The 22,693-nt window shown below is 45.1% G+C and overlaps 1 protein-coding gene across 11 annotated transcripts in view; it reads right to left on the reverse strand.

The window, feature by feature from the left end:
• The window catches only part of mrtfba (myocardin related transcription factor Ba), a 324,052-nt gene that overhangs the window by 50,485 nt on the left and 250,874 nt on the right, over window positions 1-22,693 (reverse strand). For all 11 annotated transcript variants that reach the window (XM_072481794.1, XM_072481799.1, XM_072481798.1 and 8 more), the window contains one exon: window positions 625-680. In XM_072481794.1, coding sequence (XP_072337895.1) covers window positions 625-680 — 56 coding nt within the window. The remainder of the gene's footprint in view (window positions 1-624; window positions 681-22,693) is intronic.

Below are 22,693 nucleotides of genomic sequence, written 5' to 3' on the forward strand. Positions count from 1 at the left end.
ACCAATATGGACTGTGACCTCTGGCTGCTTACTCTCTGCAACTCGTCCTCAGAATGACCTGTAGCCACTCAGCAACATCCATGATCCTGGCACTAGGGAGGCAACAGAGCATCCAGACGTCAAAGGCCTCTCTGTTCCCCTCACTATTGGAGCCCCTACCACTACTGCTGTTCTAATCATCTTCCGCCCCCCGGGCTCTGCTAGCATTGCCCCGAGCTAGCAGATCATGGACCAATATGGAGAGTATACTGCTTGATGACAGGCTGCATGGCTACAAGATATGAAGCAACTCGTGGCAAATATAAGTGGAAAATTAAGAATAAGCTGAACCTTGAGCTGCAAATTGAAAAATGTAGACATCAAATTTGGGGGGGGGGGGGGCGGTTAACAGAGAGAGAGAGAGAGAGAGAGAGAGAGAAAAAAAAGAGAGCCACAATGGATATTTTATCAAGTTTGCCCAGATATTTTAATGTGCAGTGGCTCTGTCTGGTTTTTGCAATATTTTCCGTTACTATCATTGGCCAGCTGCAGATTCTGTACTTCAAGACATTTTTTTCACGAACTTAACGCAGGTGTTGCCTGGTTAGATTTGTCTATTATGGGGAGCGTGATGGGGATTCTTACCCTTGCTCGTTCCAAACTCTTCCTCTGTTCATGGAATGCAGCTGGGCTCTTCAATGCTGTGAACAGGAGACAGACAAGAAATTAAACCAACAGGAAACATCTAGCAGAGGAAATGTGGCAATACTTTCATAACTCAAGGCAGTCAAGGCTTCTGATAAATGGCATGTAATGAGACACTGAAAATACACCACATTGGAACTACTAATCTGACTCATCAATTCTACCAAATAGATGAAGGAACAAGGGATGTTAATCATTGAAATATTTAACAAAACCAAGTTCATTGTTCTGCAGTTACGATGTATTAACTATGGCAATCAACTTACTGATTATTAGAAAACAAACTACCGTGCCATTTAGGAATTTGGAAGAGGATTTGTGTTAAGTAATAATGATGACAGCAATTAAGTTAGACAGTTAAAAGAAACAGGCAACATTTCCAATCCATGCTTTTGTTACCTCTAGACTTGACTATTCCAACTGTCTTGGTTGGCCTTCAACATTTTGCTCTCCATAAATGCAAGGTCATCCAAAACCCGGTTGCCCATGTCTTAATTAATTCAAAGTTCTATTCCCCTATCGGCCCTGTGCTCGGTGACTGACATTGGCACTTGGTCAAGCTACGACTTGATTTCAAAACTCTCACCCTGATTTTCAAGTCCCTTCATGGCCTCGCCCCTCCTTACCTAGAATATCTTCCAGCCCCACAACCTTATGTGATATCTGTGCTCATTAATTCCGCCTCTTCAGCATCCCTGATTCTAATCACTCCACAACTGGTGGCCGTACCTTCAGCTGTCTTGGCTCTAAGATCTAGAATTCCCTTTGTAACAAAACTCTACCACACCCTCTTCCTGTAAGATGCTTCAGAAAACCTACCTCGCTGACCAGGCTTCTGGCCATGTGCCCACACATGCCTTTATGTGACTTGGTGTTAAACCTCGCTTTATAATGCTCCTATGAAGTAGCAATGCACATTTCATTATATTAAAGACGCTAATTTGTTATTGTTTAAATGTAAGTGACTCCATTCCTAAAGCACTTTGGGATTATAAAGGGTGCTATATAAAGTTTATGAAAGGCACTGTATAAATACAGTCCTTCTTTATTCTCAGTGACCCTGCTGCAAAAAAAAAAGTCATCAATGATCAGACTGGATTGTGATGTTCCCAGTCAATAAACTGACACAAAAGAATAAACTTTCAAAACATGGTATTTACTACTGGTGTGAAGCTTTGTGCCAGAAGCACAAGTTCATAACATTATTCCAATAAGTTTGGAGATTTATATGTGGATAATGACTACAGCAGTGTGGTCACTTTCACAGAAAGGGCAAAAAACTGCAGGCAATAAGATGACAAGATCAATTCGCAAACAATCATTTTTTTTCTTTTGTTATCAGTTCCACAATCTTTCCCGCCCGCCCCCCCCACTTGCTTTAAATTAATCCCCAGCTACTTCTCTCATTTCTCAATTGACGGGGCTCCTGCTCTCAATCTCTGGCTCTGATGTTTGAGGCAGCCAGAAGGGGCAATCAAGAACTACCTAAGGTGACTCGTCTTCTGCTTTGCTCCTATTACCCATAGTCAAGACTGAGATCAATAGAATTCACACCTTAAAAACATCAAGGGATATGAGGATAGTGCAGGGAAATGGTGTTGAAATTGAGGATCAGCCATGATCGCATTGAATGGCGGAGTAAGGTCAAAGGGCTGAATGGTCTCCTGCTCCTATCCTGTGCGTTCTTATTCAATCACAACAACAACAGCAGCCACTTATTGGAAAAGATCGGGGAAGAAATTCCAGGGCCGAGGGCCTTGGCAGTTGAAGGCACAGCCACAAGTGTGGAGCAATAAAAACTGGGGATGCTGAAGGGGCCAGGATTGGAGAAGCGCAAGTATCTTGGAAGGTCGTGGGGCTGGAGATTAGAGGTAGGGAGGGACAAGGCATGGAGAGATTAGAGAACAAGGCAGAGTACCTTAAAATTGAGGCACTGCTTGAACATGAGCCAATGCAAGTCAGCACAGAGGTGATGTGTGAATGGGACTTGCTGCAAGTGGGACACAGGCAGCAGAATTTTGCATGACCTCAAGTTGGAGGGAGGGTAGAACATGGGAGGCTGGCCACGTATGTGTTTGACGTTTTCTGAATTAGTGCACTGACCCATCAGAAACATGCAAACGGTCAGGTCTCCTTTGAACTGATATTACCATTGAACGTACTTTACACTCTTCAGCAAAAAGCACTATTTTCCATCTTAACTAGTTTGCACCCCAACATCCCCCATCATTTTAACAAACACTTATTGCTAGTTCAGGTAAGACCATGAGAAATAGGAACTGGAGGAGGCTGTTCAGCCCCTCGAGCCTGCTCCACCATTCAAGAGGATCGCTGTTGATCAGACATTCTTCATGTTCACTTTCTTGCCCTTTTCTCATAACCCTTAATTCCCTTACTGATCAAGAATCTGTCCATCTCAGCCTTAAATATACACAAGGACTCTGTCCCCACAGCTCTTCGTGGCAAGGAAGACTCAACCCTCCGTGAAGAAATTCCTCCTCATCTCGGTCTTAAATTGGCTCCCCTTTATTCTGAGACTATGCCCTCTGGCCCTAGACTCTCCCATATGTGGGGGGGAGAAGAGAACATCCTCACAGCATTTACCCTGTCAGCCCCTTTAGAATCTGACATGATTCAGTGAGATAGCCTCTCATTCTTCTAAATTCCAATGAGGAGAGTTCCAACTTGTTTAACCTTTGCTCATAAGAGAATCCCTCCATACCGGGGATCATCCTAGTAAACCTTCTCTTAACTGTCTCCAATGAAATAATATCATTCCTTAAATAAGGGGACCAAAACTGCTCCCAGTGCTCCAGATGTGGTCTCACCAGTATCGTGTAGTTGAAGCAAGACTTCCAGACTCTTATACCCCAACCCTCTTGAAATCAGGGCCAATATTCCATTAGCCTTCCTGATTACCTGTGGCACCTGTGTGCCAGCTTTCTGTGCACAAGTCTGCCCAAGTCCCTTTGTGTTGCAGCTTTCTCCCTGGTTTTCACCCCCACAAACCAAAGATGTGCAGGGTAGGTGGATTGGCCAGGCTAAATTGCTCCTTAATTGGAAAACAAATAATTGGGTACTCTAAATTTATAAAACAAAACACTACAATGAAGTTAGTGAAATGCCCCTAAGTTGCCACACTAGGGCACCTGTTCGGGTACACCAAGGGGAATTCAGAATGTCCAATTCACCTAACCATAGCTGCACAGTGGATTCTTTCAGAAGTCATGGCGACTGGTTCTAGTTTTGAAAAAGCAGTAGCGGTTTGCACCCGTGTGACATCACGTTGGTGGGTGGGAAGATTCAATGAGGTCTGAATATTCAACTATGACCTTGCTAATGATATTGAAACACATCAAATTCATTCAAATCAGGTTCTCGCCCTTCCTGGGAGTGAACCCGGTCACATCATCGGGGAAGGGCTGGGACCATCATGATTGGAAAGCCTGCTTGCGCAAATCCCATTTTTGGCCTCTCACGAGATTTTGGGGCCATGATGAGATTTGTGCCCATGGCTAATGGACCTGGAAAGTCACGCTGTACATGTATTAAATTTGTTCACACTGTTAAGTTCACTCCAGGCGGGAATCCAACTATTTTCAATTTGTAAAACTGTGAGGAAATGTCGCTGCACCGCAGGAGTGAAACACTGACCAATAGGTATCTTTTATGTGAAAACAAACTTTAATTCAATCACAGAATTAACCATATTAGCAACAAAAAAAATAGCTTTACAGATTACAGTTACAACAGTTCTTAAGTAAAAGAAGAAATCTTAACTTACTTCCTAAACCTGCCACTTTATTCCAATTAAGTAAACCAATATATTTTAAATACCACTCATGAATAAAGTTAACAACCAGGGTTTTACTTGATTTTCTCTGTGCAGAATCCTTGGTGAGAGAACTTTACAGTGCTAAACTGAAACACCTCTGTTCTGATTAGACTTCTAGGACTACTGACTTTTCAGATAGACCTGGCTCCTCCCATTAACTACATAATCTGTACCCAAAGGATAAGGCATTCTTTTGCCTCTTCTTACAAGATGTCCCTTGCCTTATTGAGCCAGGACCCCTCATAAATGATCTACACCACAGGAGTCCTTCAAATCTAAACAATATTCCATTAGCTAGCTATCTGTAAATAAGCAGATGGTTCTCAAGATTGATCAGCAGAACACTTCACCTGCAAGTCAATGATTTCCTCAATTTTACAATACCATTATCACCGCTCTAGCAGACATAACTGTTTGTATACACCTTAACCCAGGTAGTAATAACATTACTGCAAAAAAAATACAATATGACAATTTCTTACATTCATTATAACACAACTGGATCTCTGTGGTTTTACTTTCCCACAGGCTGTACTTCAAGTTTGCAATTCAGAAATGTTAAACATTGCTTCTCTCGTGACTGGCTAACATACAACAGCTTAATTAAACTTTCCTGATCACGACCATTATATGAGCAGAATTATAAAAAGAGATCTAACAACAGGAGGCCCTTCTGTTTGAACTACAGTTTAAATTATTATACTCTATGCACTTCTTGCCAACTTCACAAGAGGGTGAGTCTATTATTTGCTTAAAATGCTTCCAAACTTGTCATTCTTTGCATCAATAGCAATTCCCTATAATGCATTTATATGGACTAAAGTACTAGTCCACATTACGGATTTACTTACTGAAATACATTGCAGCAGCTCAGTCAGGATCTCGGAGCAATGTGAGCTTTCTGCTGGCTGCAACTGGAAATGCTGTGCCAGCCATAGGAACATTGCGTGAAACAGAAAATGCAAACCACTGCCTTGTAAAACTGTTATCAAACTACAGTTCTTACTCAGTAGACATCACTCTGCAGGGCTTCATCACTTCCTATTGATCAGCCCACAATTGTGGACTTCCAGCATGACAAAAGAAAATTCCTGTGGCTGCTGGAATCTAAAACAAAAACAGATAATGCTGGAAAATCTCAGCAGGTCTGACAGCACTGAGGTTGCGTGTCTGTGTGTGTGGTTTGGGGGGGGGGGGGGGGGGGGGGAGGAGAGAAGAGAGCAACGCTTCGAGTCTGGGTGGCTCTGCCTCTTCGTCAACCCTCTTCTGAGAACTTGGCAAGAAATGCCTAGAGTATGATCATATAAACTGTGTAGTTGGAACAAAGGCTTCCTGTTGTTCGGTGTCTTTTTATAATACTGCTTTGACAAAGAGTCATCCATACATTAGCCCAGTCCTCTCTGTAGACTTACAGCACTTAGCTTCCACATTGCGGTGCAATGGATGAATAAACCATACAACTGGCAAAGTACCTTGGAAAATCCTTTCACTCCATGAATAATGTTCTCCTTTACACAGCAAAGTTAATTTAAATACGTGTCCTATTTTCTGGGTGATTTATGATAGCGCATTCAGGTGTTGAAGAGTTTTTGAGGGTAGCCAAGATGGGTTCTTAAATTGAAACCAGATTAGCCTGCATTTAGCAGAAGTCATTATATTGGTGAAGGAGTTGAAGCCTGCAGGAGGAATGGCTGACGTGAGGCTTATTAAGACACTGATTGCCACTTACAATCCTTGCTAGTGCTCATTCAGGAGGCTGCACTTCAATTTGGTAGCTACTACCTCCAGGTCCCCCCTCTACGCCATATATAATCCAAACTTGGAAATATATTACTGTTCCTTCGTCGACAGTGGGTCAGAATTCTGGAACTCCTTGCCTATCAGCACTGTGGGAGTACCTTCATGACCCAGACAGCAATGGCTCAAGAAGAAGGCTCACCACCTCCTTCTCAAGGGCTCATCACCTCCTTCTCAAGGGCAATTTGGAATGGACAGTAAATGCTGGCCTAGCCGGCAATATCTACTTCTGTGAATAAATAAAGTCACGTGGAATAATTTGGAATTTTATTCTGAGAACAGTACTTTGACTCCTTCATGTTTGAAAACCAACGAAGAACAACAAAGAACAAAGAAATGTACAGCACAGGAACAGGCCCTTCGGCCCTCCAAGCCCGTGCCGACCATGCTGCCCGACTAAACTACAATCTTCTACACTTCCTGGGTCCGTATCCTTCTATTCCCATCCTATTCATATATTTGTCAAGATGCCCCTTAAATGTCCCTATCGTCCCTGCTTCCACTACGTCCTCCGGTAGCGAGTTCCAGGCACCCACTACCCTCTGCGTAAAAAACTTGCCTCGTACATCTACTCTAAACCTTGCCCCTCTCACCTTAAACCTATGCCCCCTAGTAATTGACCCCTCTACCCTGGGGAAAAGCCTCTGACTATCCACTCTGTCTATGCCCCTCACATTTTCTTTCTGACTCAGAGCTTCCCGCAAAGAAAGAAAACAGAAATACTTGAAAGCTTAAACCTTTAGAGTGCTGTATAAATTGAACCACACACAATTTGCATTGTATAATGCCTTTAAAGTAGTAGTCAAATGCTCTAATGAGTTTCAGAAAAGTGCAATTGGACCCAAAAAAAAAAAACCACGTCAAAGGAGGAGACATTAGGAGAAATGACTAAAACCTTGGATAAAGAAATAGGTTTTAAAGAAGATCCTATAGATGAATAGGGAGGTGGATTTGCAGAAAGCGTTAGGGAAGGGGTTCCAGAGAGTAGGCCCAGACGGTGAAGGCATGGCCGCCAATGGTGGATTGATGTGAATGGGCAAGAGGCCAACGTTGGAGGTATGGAGAGCTCTGAGGAGTTGTAGGGCTGATGGAATTTACAGAGATGGGAAGCATGTGGTTATTAAAACATTTGAATACGATGAGAAATTTAAATTGTAATCGTAGGTCACTAAGGGCAGAGGCAAAGGGCAAGTGGTTTTTGCTATGGGTTCGGATACAGGCAGTAGAGTTTTACACGAGTGAAGGTTTATGGAGGGTGCTGGACGAGAAAGAAGAGCATTGGAATAGTCAAGTCTTGAGGTAGTAAAGGAATGGATGAGGACTTCGGCAGCAGATGGGCTGGGGCAAGGTCAGAGACGGGCAAGGTGGAAGTAGGTGACCTTTATGATAGAGAGGTGTCAGAATCAGGGGGTCAGCTTAGGGTCAAATAGGATGGCGAGTTTGGTTTCAAGACAGAGCAGTGGAGGGGAATGAAATTAGCAGTGAGGATACATAGTTCACGAAGAGAGCTAAAGATGAGGGAAATATTTTTGAAAAACAAAACTGTGAAACACGCTGTCTAATCAAAGTCAATGAAAATCAGGAGATACACATATTAGGTGACCTTGGCGATATGGCATGACTGTCATCCAAAGTCAAAATTATCCTCACTCTCTCGTCTCCTCTACCCAATCCACTAATTTCCACAACAGTCACTCATAGGACCCGATGTGTGGGACCATTGAAATGGATACAAAAAGTGCTAAACTATGGGCAATTTTGTCAAAGACGGCAGACACATTTCAGGACTAGTCCTAAGTGAGGGACTTTCATCCTCAACTTGATATAAAACTGGCACCTAGAGGGCAAAGGGCAAAGAAGTGCTCATTTTTTGCACCACCAGCTTCCCTCAATACCTAGCATAGTTTGGATGCTAACAGGCTTTGCACAAGTAAGTCGAAATGACCATAACTACTGAAATCGTAGTCAATAAAAACGTGTAGAAAAATAATAAAACAGCAGATAAGGCTAGTGATTACAAAAATAAAATGACAAAACTAAAGCTCTGTACCTGAATGCACGGTATTCAAAACAAAACAGACGAACTGAGAGCGAAAATAGAAATAAAGTAGCACCATCTGGCAGCCATGACAGTCGTAGGCAGAATCTTATGGTCCCTCCCACCAACAGGATCTTCTGGTACCTCCAAAATCAATGGAGCTTTCAACAGTCCTGCCCCACAGCGAAGGGGGCGTAAAGGTTCTGCCCATGGCTGCAGAATTAAATAGACTGGGCCCAAATATTGAAGGGTACATGACATTAGTAAGGACAGGATGCTAGGAAAAGGTGGAAGGGGGCTCTGTTCATTAATGATGGTGTTCACACATTAGAGAGGGATGACCCAAGTTCAGGAAACCAGGACGTGGAAGCTGTTTGGATAAAGATGAAAAATGATAAAGTCAAGAAGTCGTTGTGGGAGTGGTGTACAAGCCCCATTACCACAAGTAGGACAGGGTATGAAAGAAGAAAAAAATGGGAGTCTGTCAAAATGTACGGGAATAATCATAGGGGATTTTAATCTACATATAGACTGGTCAACCAGAGAGCAGGCTTGATTTTTTATTGTGCAATGATACTGGATTAATTAATGACCACTGAGAAGGTCCTCTAGGAAGCAGCAATCATAATATGATTGAATTAAACATTGTTTGAGGGAGAGAAAAGTGTGTCGAAGATTCGTACTTTAAACTTAAATATGGGCAATTATGAGGACATGAAAATAGAGCTAAGTAAAGTGTATCAGCAAATTAGGAGAAGGGGTAGATCAACAACACAGTGGCAGACATTTAAAGAAATATTTCAGAATACACAGATTCATTAAACCTTCATCTTCATGTCTCTTGGATTACTACAGGGAGGAACTCAAGAAAATTACAATCACCAGAGACATGCTACTGAGTAAAACTGCACTGATAAGGCCCAGGTCTTGATGGCCTTCATCCCAGGATCTTCAAAGAAGTGGATAGTGATAGTTGATGCATTGGTTTCAATTTCCCAAAATTTCCTAGATTCAGGGAAGGTTCTGTTAGATTAGAAAACAGCGAATTTAACTCCTTTATCCAAAAAGGGAAGAAGAAAGAAAATAGGAAATTACAGGTCAGGTAGCTTAACATTTGTCCCAGGGAATATGTTAGAAGCTATTATTAAAGATATTACAGCAGACCACTAAGAAAAATTCAAGGCAATCAGAGTCAATATGGCTTTGTGAAAGGGAAATCATGTTTAACCAATTTATTGCAGTTATCTGAAGTAGTAACAGGCGCTGTAGATAAAGGGGAACAGTTGGATGTACTGTACTGATTCCGGAACACATTTGAAAAGGTGTCACATCAAAGGTCATTGTGGGAAATAAAAGCTTATGGTGTAGGGGCAGCATACTGGCATGGATACAAGATTGGCTAGCTGACAGGAAACAGAGTAGGCATAAATAGGTCATTTGCTGGTTGACAAGATGTAACGAATGGTGTGCTACAGGAATCAGTGCTGGGGCCTCAACCTTTTACAACTTATATAGCTTACTTTGATAAAGGGACCAAAGAAACGGTTGGCTCATTGGCCGAGGGGTTGAGTGGTCTATTCTTGTTCCTAACTCGTATGTTCATAGCACAGTGGTTAGCATTGTGGCTTCACAGCGTCAGGGTCCTGGGTTCGCTTCCCGCTTGGGTCACTTGTCTGTGCGGGGTCTGCATGTTTGCCCCGTGTCTGCGTGGGTTTCCTCTGGATGCTCCGGTTTCCTCCCACAAGTCCCAAAAGACGTGCTGTTGGGTGAATTGGACATTCTGAATTCTCCGTGTACCCGAACAGGCGCCGGAGAGTGGTGACAAGGGGCTTTTCACAGTAACTTCTTTGCAGTGTTAATGTAAGCCTATTTGTGACAATAATAAAAATTATTTATTGTGTGTTTGAAGCCTGAGAATGCCAAATATTCTCCAGATCATAAATATTCAAATACTGGGAATGATTCATTATACCACCTGTGCAAATGTATCAATACATGTGGAACTGGGACCGAAGGAATGGCTGCTAAATCTGCTGATGACACAAGGTAGGTACGAAATTAAGTTGTGAAAAGAACATAAGGAGGCTACAAAGGGATATAAATCAGTTGTTGAGTGGGCAAATATCTGGCAGAGTATAATGTGGGAAAATGTGAAATTGTTCATGTGAGCAAAAAGAATAAAAGCAGACTATCTAAATGGTGAGACATTGCAGAGCTCTCAAATGCAGAGGCATCTGGATTTCCTTGTGCATGAATAGTAAAAGGTTAGAATGTAGATACAGCAAATAATTAGGAAAGCTAATAGAATGTTAACATTTATTGCAAGGGGAATTGAATACAAAACAACAGAGGGTATGCTTCAGTTGTACGGGGTATTGGTGTGACTACATTTGGGGTACTGTGTACAGTATTGATCACTTTATTTAAGGAACAATGTGAATGCATTGGAAGCTGTTCAGGGAAGGCTTACTGGATTAATACTTGGAATGGGAGGGTTGTCTTGCGAGGCAAAGCTGGACAGGCCTGGCTTTGTACCCGCCAGAGTTTAGAAGTGGAAGAAGCGCCTTGATTGAAAGATATAAAATCCTGTTGGGTCTCAACAGGATGGAAGTAGAAAAGAGGTTTCTTCGAGTGGGAGAATCTAGAACTAGGGGGTAACTGTTTAAAAATAAGGGGTTGGGCAGCACGGTGGCGCAGTGGTTAGCACTGCTGCCTCACGACGCCGAGATCCCAGGTTCGATCCCGGCTCTGGGTCACTGTGCGTGTGGAGTTTGCACATTCTCACCATGTTTGCGTGGGTTTCGCCCCAACAGCCCAAAGATGTGCAAGGTAGGTGGATTGGCCATGCTAAATTGCCCCTTAATTGGAAAAATGAATTGAGTACTCTAAATTAAAAAAAAAAAGGGGTTGCCCATTTAAGTCAGAGATGAGGAGAATTCTTTCCCCCAGAGGGTTGTGAATCTTTGGACCTCCCTTTGAATTGGACTGGATTTGTTTATTGTCGTGTGTACCTAGGTACAGTGAAAAGTATTTTTCTTCGAGCAGCTCAACAGATCATTAAGAACATAAGAATAGGAGCAGGAGTAGGCCATCTGGCCCCTCGAGCCTGCTCTGCCATTCAATGAGATCATGGCTGATCTTTTGTGGACTCAGCTCCACTTTCCGGCCCGAACACCATAACCCTTAATCCCTTTATTCTTCAAAAAACTATCTATCTTTATCTTAAAACATTTAATGAAGGAGCCTCTACTGCTTCACTGGGCAAGGAATTCCATAGATTCACAACCCTTAGGGTGTAGAAGTTTCTCCTAAGCTCAGTCCTAAATCTACTTCCCCTTATTTTGAGGCAATGCCCCCTAGTTCTGCTTTCCCCGCCAGTGGAAACAACCTGCCCGCATCTGTCCTATCTATTCCCTTCATAATTTTATATTTCTCTATAAGAACCCTCGCATTCTTCTAAATTCCAACGAGTACAGTCCCAATCTACTCAACCTCTCCTCGTAATCCAACCCCTTCAGCTCTGGGATTAACCGAGTGAATCTTCTCTGTACACCCTCCAGCGCCAATACGTCCTTTCTCAGGTGTGGAGACCAAAACTGAACACAATATTACAGGTGTGGCCTCACTAACACCATATACAATTGCAGCATAACCTCCCTAGTCTTAAACTCCATCCCTCTAGCAATGAAGGACAAAACTTAATTTGCCTTCTTAATCACCTGTTGCACCGGTAAGCCAACTTTTTGTGACTCATGCACCAGCACACCCAGGTCTCTCTGCACAGCAGCATGTTTTAATATTTTATCATTTAAATAATAATCCCTTTTGCTGATTTTCCCACCAAAATGTAAAGACCAACCCAAAAAACCTGTTCAGTTCCTCAGCCATATCCTCATCTCCCATTATTAAATCTCCCTTGTCATCCTCTAAAGGACCAATATTATTGTTTTATATATTTGTAGAAACTTTTACTATCTGTTTTTATATTCTGAGCAAGGTTACTCTCATAATCTATCTTACTCTTCTTTATAGCTTTTTTAGTAGCTTTCTGTTGCCTCCTAAAGATTTTCCAGTCCTCTAGTCTCCCACTGATCTTTGCCACTTTGTCTACTTTTTCCTTAGATTTGATACTCTCCCTTATTTCCTTAGATATCCACGGTAGATTTTCCCTCTTTCTACCGTCCTTCCTTTTTGTTGGTTATAGTTACCTGGGTTGGCCATTTCCTGACTTAAAATGGAGATCCGCAAAGAATACAGGGAAATTCAGTCAAGCCAGGAAAAACAAGCAGGTGCAAAGTTTCCTGTGTATTAGAACTTGCAGAAACTCAGACAGCACTGAAACTAACAGCCATCTGCATATTAATGAGCGATCCCCGGGGACAACTGGAAACATTTAAGGTAAACAAGGCCAAGCCAGACTCCTCAGCGCCAGCAGGAGCCAAGACAAAGGAAGGCCAACGGACACTTAGGAACCGCCCAGCGATCAGGGAACAGCTCCAGTATTACACAAATCGATCCAAGTGATCAGAATGTAGTTCAATCACTTGGAACCAGGTACGGGGTCCGCCCCGAACGGCGCGAAGCCCCTGGGGACTATAAAGTAGAGTCCCCAAGTTCAATTCGTCCTTCTTGGCAGGGTCACTCAGCAGCTCGAAACAACCCTTGACAGTGACCTGCCTAGCCGCTGCATCAACCAAGTAAGTCTCCAGTCAACGCACGCTACGAGATAGGCGCTCCTAGCTACCAGTCTATAGCAGCTTTGAATCCTGCAGACTCAGAATCGAACAAAAGGCCATTTGTTCCCCTGACCTGGTGGGCCAGTTCCGAAGCTAAGTATAGGCCTTTTAGTGTTAGAGATAGTCAGGTAAGTAGAGTTTATACATGAGTGGTGATTGACTGTGTATAATAAACGTGTTTTGTTTGAAACTTACTAACTGGTGTATTGAGTTATTGATCAGCACTTGAACTTGAACCTCGTGACGGTATGATAAAGATACCTGGCGACTCTAGAGCAAAGGTTATAGAAACAGAGGAAATTAAGTAAAGACACAACGAGCAACATTTAAGAGCCAACCAAAAGTTAGTAACATTTACTGGCGACATCTGACGGGACCCGACTTAGAAGTGGCCTAACCACTCCGAGAACCCAAAATTTGAATTGAGAGTCCAATTGGGAACAGAAACATTCACAAATGTTCAAGCAGTTCTGATCAATCCTCATAATTCGGAAGCGTGTTAATGCATGCGTAACTAACAAGGCTATAAGGTAAAGCTGATAAGATTTTGTTGCGAAAAAAATGTCGGGAGTTTGTATTCCGGAAAGTAGCGGACGCCATACCCGTGTTTACAGCACCGCCTTAGTACCCCTCGTTCCAAATTTTAAATGAGAGCATTCAGATAGGAAAAATGGCAATGAAGGCAATGGAACGCCTTATGAACCCCCAAGAATTTGTGGTCGCAGCGACCAGCAGCAGAGTAGGACAGTGTCCCGTTTGGGAAGAAGAGATCAGAAAATATCTCAAAGGGAAAGGATGGCCCCTTTGGAGTGAATTCTGTGATAATGAGGAAACAAGACCTGGAAGTATAGGACATACTTGGTGGGAGAACCTGTCAGAGATCCACCAGAAGAGCTTGGGAAAAGCTCGCAAGCCGATGGCAATCATGTCCTGTCTGGCACAATTGTGAGGCACAGAGGAGGTCGTTCAGACGCTCCGCAAAGAGAGAGAAGAGAGACATCGAATGAGCAAGGTCGATGTTAGTGAGATCGAGAGAGAGAATATAGACTTGAGAAGGAAGTTGGCAGCAAAGGACGGAGAGGTGGATGATGCCAAGCGGGCACACCAGTCTTGTCGAGTGCATCTGAGCAGCTTACAAACGCAATACGATAAGGCCTATCAGGACATGCAACGTGCAGTCCTGGTAAGAGAAGCGACAGAGAAACAGGTAGAGGCATTGCAAAGGCAGTGCAGCGATCTAAAAGCAGCGTTAAGAGCACTCCATGCTGCCACCACAGAGCACAGACAAAGCTCAGTGGATCATACAAAATGCCGGAAGCAGATTGCGGAACTGCAGTCTTTGCTTTCAGTGCAAAATGGGTTTCAAAGCACCTTTGGATCCGAATTAGGTGAAGAAGACGGCCCTGATTGGCAAGAACTAAACAAAACCGCGCATAGATATGTACAGGGAACATGTGCGCAAGGAAAGCCCCAAAGGAGAAAAGCACCCCAACCCCCCACAGAGCAGATAGATCAGGCACCCATGAATCCAGTAATTACCCACCGCACAGTCACATCGGACGGAGACGCGGAATTCCTTTACACCATCCCCTTAACCGTGACCCAATTACGGGACGCGTGCGAAAAGATCACACCGTTCCTCCCCACCTCAGACCCCCACCACTTCTTTGCTAGAGTGAAGCGGCAGGCGACCATGTACGGCCTGGATGAGGGTGAGCAAGTGAAGCTCACAGTTTCAAGCTTAGACCCTTCTGTTGTAGCAGCCCTTCCCGACCCACAGAATGTAGGAGGAGGCACCCTTGCAGAGATGCACACGGCGATCCTAGACGCGATCGGTTATAACAGAGGTGACCCAGTAGAAGGCCTGAATAAGTGCAGGCAGAAGAAAACAGAACACCCCACAGCGTTTGCTGGACGCCTGTGGATCCATTTTACAGCCGTTTTCGGAAACTTAGACCGCGCCCATTTGTCCCCAGACAACATGGCCAAATGGACCCGCACCCTTATCTCCCATGCCACAGAGGCAGGACAAAAAGCTTGTAGTAATTATGACCCCTCGGAAGAAATGCACAACGAAAAGTGGGTTTTAAAAAGGTTGTCCCGCTCCTGGGAGCAATCTGTCCACAACAAACACGCGATTAGAAAACCCGTAGAACAGCAGGCAGAGGCAGATATCCAAGCAGTTAAAGCGCACCAGAACCCCGCATGGGTGAATGAAGGCATGAACAGCCCCCCACAGAAACCACAGGAGTGTTAGAACTGTGGACAATTAGGTCACTTTGCACGAGAGTGCAATGCCCCACGAAAGCCACAGAGACTCCAGCAGGCAGGCACTCTGAATAATAACAGGACCAAGCCCATACATAGTGTAGGCACCCGTTCAGACCAGACAGACATGAATGGAACTGACTGACGGTGTTCGGGCTCCACCAGCTGGGTCTGCGACACCCTTTGGGATAGGTCCGGCCGACCAGTCGTTGCAGCGAAAATACGGGGACAGCCCATCGAATTTCTCTGGGACACAGGAGGGTCCAGCACCACAATTAATTCCTCCACCATGTTCCAAAAAGACATGTGGCCCACTACAGCCACCATCACCCTCAGCGGCTTCACAGGCCACTCACAGCAGGGACACATCACAGCCCCTGTACCCATTCAAATTGGCAACATTACAACAAAACACCCCATAGTTTTGGTCGATCTGGACCACACAGCAGAACACATTTTGGGCATCGAGTTCATGAACTCCCACAACCTTTCATTTGATCCAGTAAAACAATGTGTCTGGAAAATGACAAAGTCAGCAAGAGCCCCTGCAACGCTCACAGTAGGTGAGTATGCTAATAAGATTAGCGCAGTCGGCGATTTTTGGTTTGACCCGACCACGATTAGCGCAGACAAACAAGTTAGGGCAGTTCTTCAGAAAAACAGGACCGCATTTGCAAGTCATAAACATGACTGCGGCAGGATGGTTGGTTCGGTTCAAATAACAGGACCTGACCCTAGACCCTAGAAGCAATATGGATTTGCCCAAGAGGCAGAGGGAAAAATCTCAAAAGTTATTGATAGCTTATTAGAACAAGGCGTACTTAGATCAGTAGCCTCTACTAATAATGCCCCGATTTGGCCAGTGAGAAAGCCCGATGGATCATGGCGACTGACCATCGATTACCGGGAACTCAACAAAGTCACCCCCGCCACAGCCCCCACAGTAGCCACAAGTCCCGAGACCATGCTCAAACAGGGACTCAACTCACCATATTTTACGGTTTTGGACATCAGTAACAGATTCTGGTCCATTCCATTGGCAAAAGCGTGCCAGTACAAATTTGCCTTCACTGTCAAAGGTCAGCAGTACACGTGGACATGCCTTCCACAAGGATTCCACAACTCCCCCTCCATTTTCCACCGACAGCTGGCCAATGGTTTATCAACATTTTCTCGCCCCGAATGTCTGGTCCAGTATGTAGACGACCTATTACTGCAGACAGACACCAAGGCAGAGCACATCGCGCTTCTGACCGAACTCCTACAGCAAATTGGAAAACAAAGTGGTATATTTGGGAACGATTATCACGCATGGCAAACGCAAGATCGAGCATAAAAGAATTGACTCTATTGTCAAATTGCCCCTTCCCCAGAATGTTTCCGCCCTCCGGTTGTTTTTAGGACTGGTTGGCTACTGCCGAAACCATATTGACGGTTTCGCCACCAAAGCAGCACCCCTCTCGGAACTCCTAAAGAAAGGAGCCCCTTGGGAATGGCTTCCGCAGCACACGGATGCCGTAGATGATTTAAAGCGCGCACTCATTGCAGCCCTCGCACTACAGGTTCCAGACCTGCTTTCCCCCTATGCTATAGATATAGCTAGCACAAATCGAACCCTTTCGGCCGTGCTCCTCCAGGAACGGCACGAACAGTTAAGACCCGTGGCTTACGCCTCCAAAGTTTTAGATCCAGTGGAGCAGGAATTTTCGGCCTGTGAAAGGCACCTGCTCGCAGTTTTCTGGGCAGTTCAATACTTTTCATACATCGGACTAAACCCCATCACAATCCTCACGGAACACACCCCCACCCAACTTTTACTAGACGGACGACTTAAGGATGGTACAGTAAGCCAGATCAGAGCAGCCAGATGGACTCTTCTTTTGCAGTGACGGGTCATCACTGTTAAAAGGACCAAGACCCACACTTTCCTAGCCGACAACCTTCAGTACCCAGGCACCCCCCACGAATGTGAAATCATCTCACCGCACCACAACACAGGCCCCTTTATCGCAAAAACATCCCCCAAAAAGATAGGTAGTTCACCCCAGAGCCCCCAGCACACAGAGACGTGCACACCCTTGAAAATATATGTGGATGGTTCTTCCACTATATTAAACGGGAAGCGCATTACAGGATGCGGCATCTATGTTGAGGACGCGCAGGGACGTGCCCTAGAAGAAATCTCATTAAAACTACCAGGACACTTAGGCGCGCAGGCGGCAGAACTTGCAGCCATTGCGTGCATTATAGATCACCCAGATTCCTTCCCCAGCCCAGCAGACATATACTCGGACAGCCTCTATGTCTGTAACAGCCTCACAGAATTCCTACCCCTGTGGAAAGCAAGAGGATTTGTTTCCGCGGACGGAAAACCCCTCCATTCAGCCCCATTGCTCCGGCACATTTTGGACACAGGACAGGACATTTGGTATCATTAAAGTACGAAGTCACCACCGTTCCTCCCCACCTGGAAATGTAAAAGCCGACGCACTGGCTACAGCAGGTTCCAGACATGCATATTTTTGGAACTCCCCTGAAAGCGCCCCAGTGAATGCAGTTCAGGTCTCACAGACAAATATCGAAGCTTTAGTGCAGGCCCAGAAGCAAGATAGTAATCTCAGGGAGATTTTAAAAGGAAACTTTCCAGCCCCATCCGATAGGTTTAAAAATGCACTGACCACACATGACGGTGTGGTCCTAAAAGACACCCTTTATGTGGTTCCTGAACAGGACAGGAATCAGCTTATTTGTTTGTTCCATGATAGTCATGGGCATCAGGGAATTGACCCCACTACAGCCCACCTCAGGCAGCTCTGTTGGTGGCCGAATTTAAAGGAAGACGTCACGCACTATGTTGAAAACTGCCTTAACTGTGCCCAAAACAATCCGGACAGATACGCAAAGAAAGCTCAGCTTAGCCACACCCGCTCCGTTAATGGCCCCTGGACTAACCTCCAGATTGATTTTATAGGACCATTGCCCCCTAGCAGGAATAGTCACAAGTGTTAGTTGTGATAGACACGTTTACGAAATGGGTAGAAGCATTCCCATCTAGAACAAACACGGCAAAGACTACAGCTAAGATTTTGACCCACCACATCTTTACGAGATGGGGACTCCCCCGCAGCATTGAATCCGACCAAGGTTCCCATTTTACGGGACGTGTCATGAAGAACGTCCTCACGAGATTTGGCATTACCCAAAAATTCCACATCGCATACCACCCCCAGTCAAGTGGTATCGTGGAGCGGATGAATCGGACCCGGAAAGCAACCCTCCGGAAAATGGTCCAACAAAACAGCACCACTTGGGATTCAGTCCTCCTTTTTGCACTAATGTTTTGCGTAACACTGTTTCGACATCCACAGGATACACCCCACACACTCTCATGACCGGACGCCCCATGAAAGGCACAGAATTTTTATTAGGACTCGACTTGACCAGCCCCGAGGTGACGGCCCTCACACACGAGAACGCAGTGAAACAATTAGTCGAAATTGTAAAAACGACTCAGCTAGCAGCCACAGTAAAATTAGGCACCAGGAAGAAACAGAGCAAGGCCTGTTTTGACAAGACAGTGCATGCGACTGAGTTTGAAGTAGGACAGCAGGTCATGCTCTCCATTTACAACCCCAGCACGTTCCTGTCACCTAAGTATTCGGGTCTGTATTCCGTTGCGGACAAAGTAAGCCACTCCGTTTATAAGATTAGGTACCCCAACGGGAAGACCGCGTGGTTTCATATTAACCAGCTCAAGGCATATGGCTCGCAGTCTAACCACGCACACCACGTCATGCTCGACGCAGCAGACCACGCCCCGCCCACAGCCAACGTATCCCTACTCTCCCCCAACACGTCTACCCCATTCACGGACTCGACCTCGACTCCACCGCCGAACTCTAGACTCCGCCCCGGAACGCCCACAGACAACAACAGCAGCTACAGCGACTGTGACACAGGCAACAGCCACAGCACGCCTCCCTACTATCCCCATGCAACAGGCCCCACACCCAGCGAATCTGAACACGATTCGAGTGATCCCTTCCTGATCACATTCCTTAACAAACCTTACCAAAGACCACCGCCCTATGATGATGACCCCGACTCCATCCCCACAGAATTAGACACCACTATTTGGCACCGTGACAATTCGTACAGGCTCGTCCGAAACGACGAGATGGACCCCAAGTCACACCACGCAGCTTTAGCAACCCTCATCCATTCAAGAGTATGGCATCCGGGAGAAGATGATGACATTGAGTCTGACTTCCAAAACGAGAACCCCTTTGCGACCCTGTTCGCAACTGATAACTGAGGTGTCCAGATGATGTTTTAAAGAAACCGGTTGGGAGAAACGGTGTCCTTTCTGATGGAACCTGCACCATGTTTGTTGAATGTTTGTTCGTTAATGTTATCGTTAAGTGTTGTGTGTAAACTCGAAAGTTTTCACGGCCCCACGTCACCACTCCTTTAACGGCCCCCGGCTGTTAATGGATCTAGTTTGTCCCAGACAACAGCTCAGAGGAACTAGTCTGTCGACAGAAACTTGTTAAAGGTACAAGTTTGTCCCAGGCAATAGTTCAGAGGAATAGTCTGTCGGCAGACAACAATCATAACTACTCTCCTGATTCGAAGGTAATCACGAGAGGCAGCCCCCACGATGACCACATTCTTACCCGTTGTTGTCGGTTGCTCAGGCAGTGGAGAAACGGCAGTGGTCTCCGCCCTGCCTGAGGACCCCCCTCTGGTCAGCTACGCTTGGGTAGAGCACATACGGCATTGATCACCGTCCTACCTGGGGATTCCATCCAAATCTTACCCGCGCGGCCCATACGCACCCCATTTTGGCTCGATTACGTTCAAAATTCTTTTGTTTGGTTTAGCAACCCTTAGGATTGCTTCCCTATGCTATTTACATCCTCAAACACTAGGATGGTAAATCACACAGGCTGCGAGACGCCTCGCAGTACGGCAGTATTCTCTTAGACGTCTAGTCCAAATTTTCGGTTTAAAAAAAAATTAGGGAGTCACGCATGGTGACCAATTGTAGAACATAGAACATAGAAAATACAGCACAGAACAGGCCCTTCGGCCCACGATGTTGTGCCGAACCTTTGTCCTAGATTAATCATAGATTATCATTGAATTTACAGTGCAGAAGGAGGCCATTCGGCCCTTTGAGTCTGCACCGGCTCTTGGAAAGAGCACCCTACCCAAACTCAACACCTCCACCCAACACCAAGGGCAATTTGGACATTAAGGGCAATTTATCATTGGCCAATTCACCTAACCCACACATCTTTGGATTGTGGGAGGAAACCGGAGCACCCGGAGGAAACCCACGCAGACACGGGGAGGACGTGCAGACACTATAAAGGGAAATTGACACTAAAAGACAGACATGCTAACGTACAAGATATTAAACAAGATAGTAACAGAAACTATACTTGAGCCACAGTATTCCAGAAGCTCCAGGAAGAGAGAAGAGACGAAGAAAAAAAAGAAGAGAACAATGAAGACATCATACATGTTTTTCGTTACCATTATAATTTGTATTCGGTTACGTGCGAACACGAACCCACTGACCCCGACCCCCCCGGCCCATTCACTTCCCCATAGCACCCAGAGCCCAGTGACAAGTAAGAACACACCATCATGGTGTGATAGGTTTATAACGTGGTACTCCCTTTCATATGTAATTGAATCCCTTTTAGCATTGGCGATATTCTGCAGCATCGTGCAGACGATCCGCATGAGAAAATGGCGAAGGAGAGCCTACCGCTCTCGCACCCCGGTATACAGGATGAGATCCCCTATTTTCGGTTTTCACCAGGCCCCCGAACCCCTTGATCTACAATAAAGGACATTTGTTTCGCATCATTTGTAAATAAAGAAATATGTCTCATTTGCAAATGAAAGATTGTACAACTCTGAGCTTGACCGCCAAGCCAGAGGGAAATGTGAATGCTGCTATTATTTTTGTATTGTTAGGAAGTTAGTATGATTGGATGTTTAAGTGAGTGTAGTTTATGGAAGATAGTTAGAGGTACCGTTTCTTAATGTAGTACTGCATGTCCCTGTTGAACATAGCGCCACTTAGAATTGTCAGTTAAAAATTTCTTACATAGTTATGGTCAGTGTAGAGGCCATGGAAGAGTGCTCGCTGGGTCAGGGAGTGAAGACGACGCAGTTATGTGATCCTTCACGCTTCGCGTTAGGGATCACAAGGAGGGCGTGTAGCCACCTGGGCTGGCCACTTCCCGACTTAAAATGGAGGTCTGCAAAGAATACAGGGAAATTCAGTCAAGCCAGGAAAAACAAGCAGGTGCAAAGTTTCCTGTGTATTAGAACTTGCAGAAACCCAGACAGCACTGAAACTAACAGCCATCTGCATATTAATGAGCGATCCCCGGGAACAATTGGAAACATTTAAGGTAAATAAGGCCAAGCCACACTCTTCGGCGCCAGCAGTTGCCAAGATAAAGGAAGGCCAACGGACACTTAGGAACCGCCCAGCGATCAGGGAACAGCTCCAGTATTACACAAATCGATCCAAGTGATCAGAACGTAGTCCAATCACTTGGAACCAGGTACGGGGTCCGCCCCGAACGGCGCGAAGCCCCTGGGGACTATAAAGTAGAGTCCCCAAGTTCAATTCGTCCTTCTTGGCAGGGTCACTCAGCAGCTCGAAACAACCCTTGACAGTGACCTGCCTAGCCGCTGCATCAACCAAGTAAGTCTCCAGTCAACGCACGCTACGAGATAGGCGCTCCTAGCTACCAGTCCATACCAGCTTTGAATCCTGCAGACTCAGAATCGAACAAAAGGCCATTTGTTCCCCTGACCTGGTGGGCCAGTTCCGAAGCTAAGTATAGGCCTTTTAGTGAAAGAGATAGTCTAGTAAGTAGAGTTCATGCATGAGTAGTGATTGACTGTGTATAATAAACGTGTTTCGATTTGAAACTTACTAACTGGTGTATTGAGTTATTGATCAGCACTTGAACTTGAACCTCATGACGGTATCATAAAGATACCTGGCGACTCTAGAGCAAAGGTTATAGAAACAGAGGAAATTAAGTAAAGACACAACGAGCAACATTTAAGAGCCAACCAAAAGTTAGCAACATGGTATAAACCTTTGCTGAGCACTGTGAAAAATCGCTTGGAAGGTTCTCCACTGTTCCACCATAAAGTCTTTGCTCCCAGTCTACCTTAGCTAGCTCTTCTCTCATCCCATTGTAATCTCCTTTGTTTAAGCACAAAACACTAGTGTTTGATTTTACCTTCTCACCCTCCATCTGTATTTTAAATTCCACCATATTGTGATCGCTCCTT

The sequence above is a fragment of the Scyliorhinus torazame genome, chromosome 17, assembly GCF_047496885.1.
Source record: "Scyliorhinus torazame isolate Kashiwa2021f chromosome 17, sScyTor2.1, whole genome shotgun sequence".
NCBI classification, from domain to species: domain Eukaryota; kingdom Metazoa; phylum Chordata; class Chondrichthyes; order Carcharhiniformes; family Scyliorhinidae; genus Scyliorhinus; species Scyliorhinus torazame.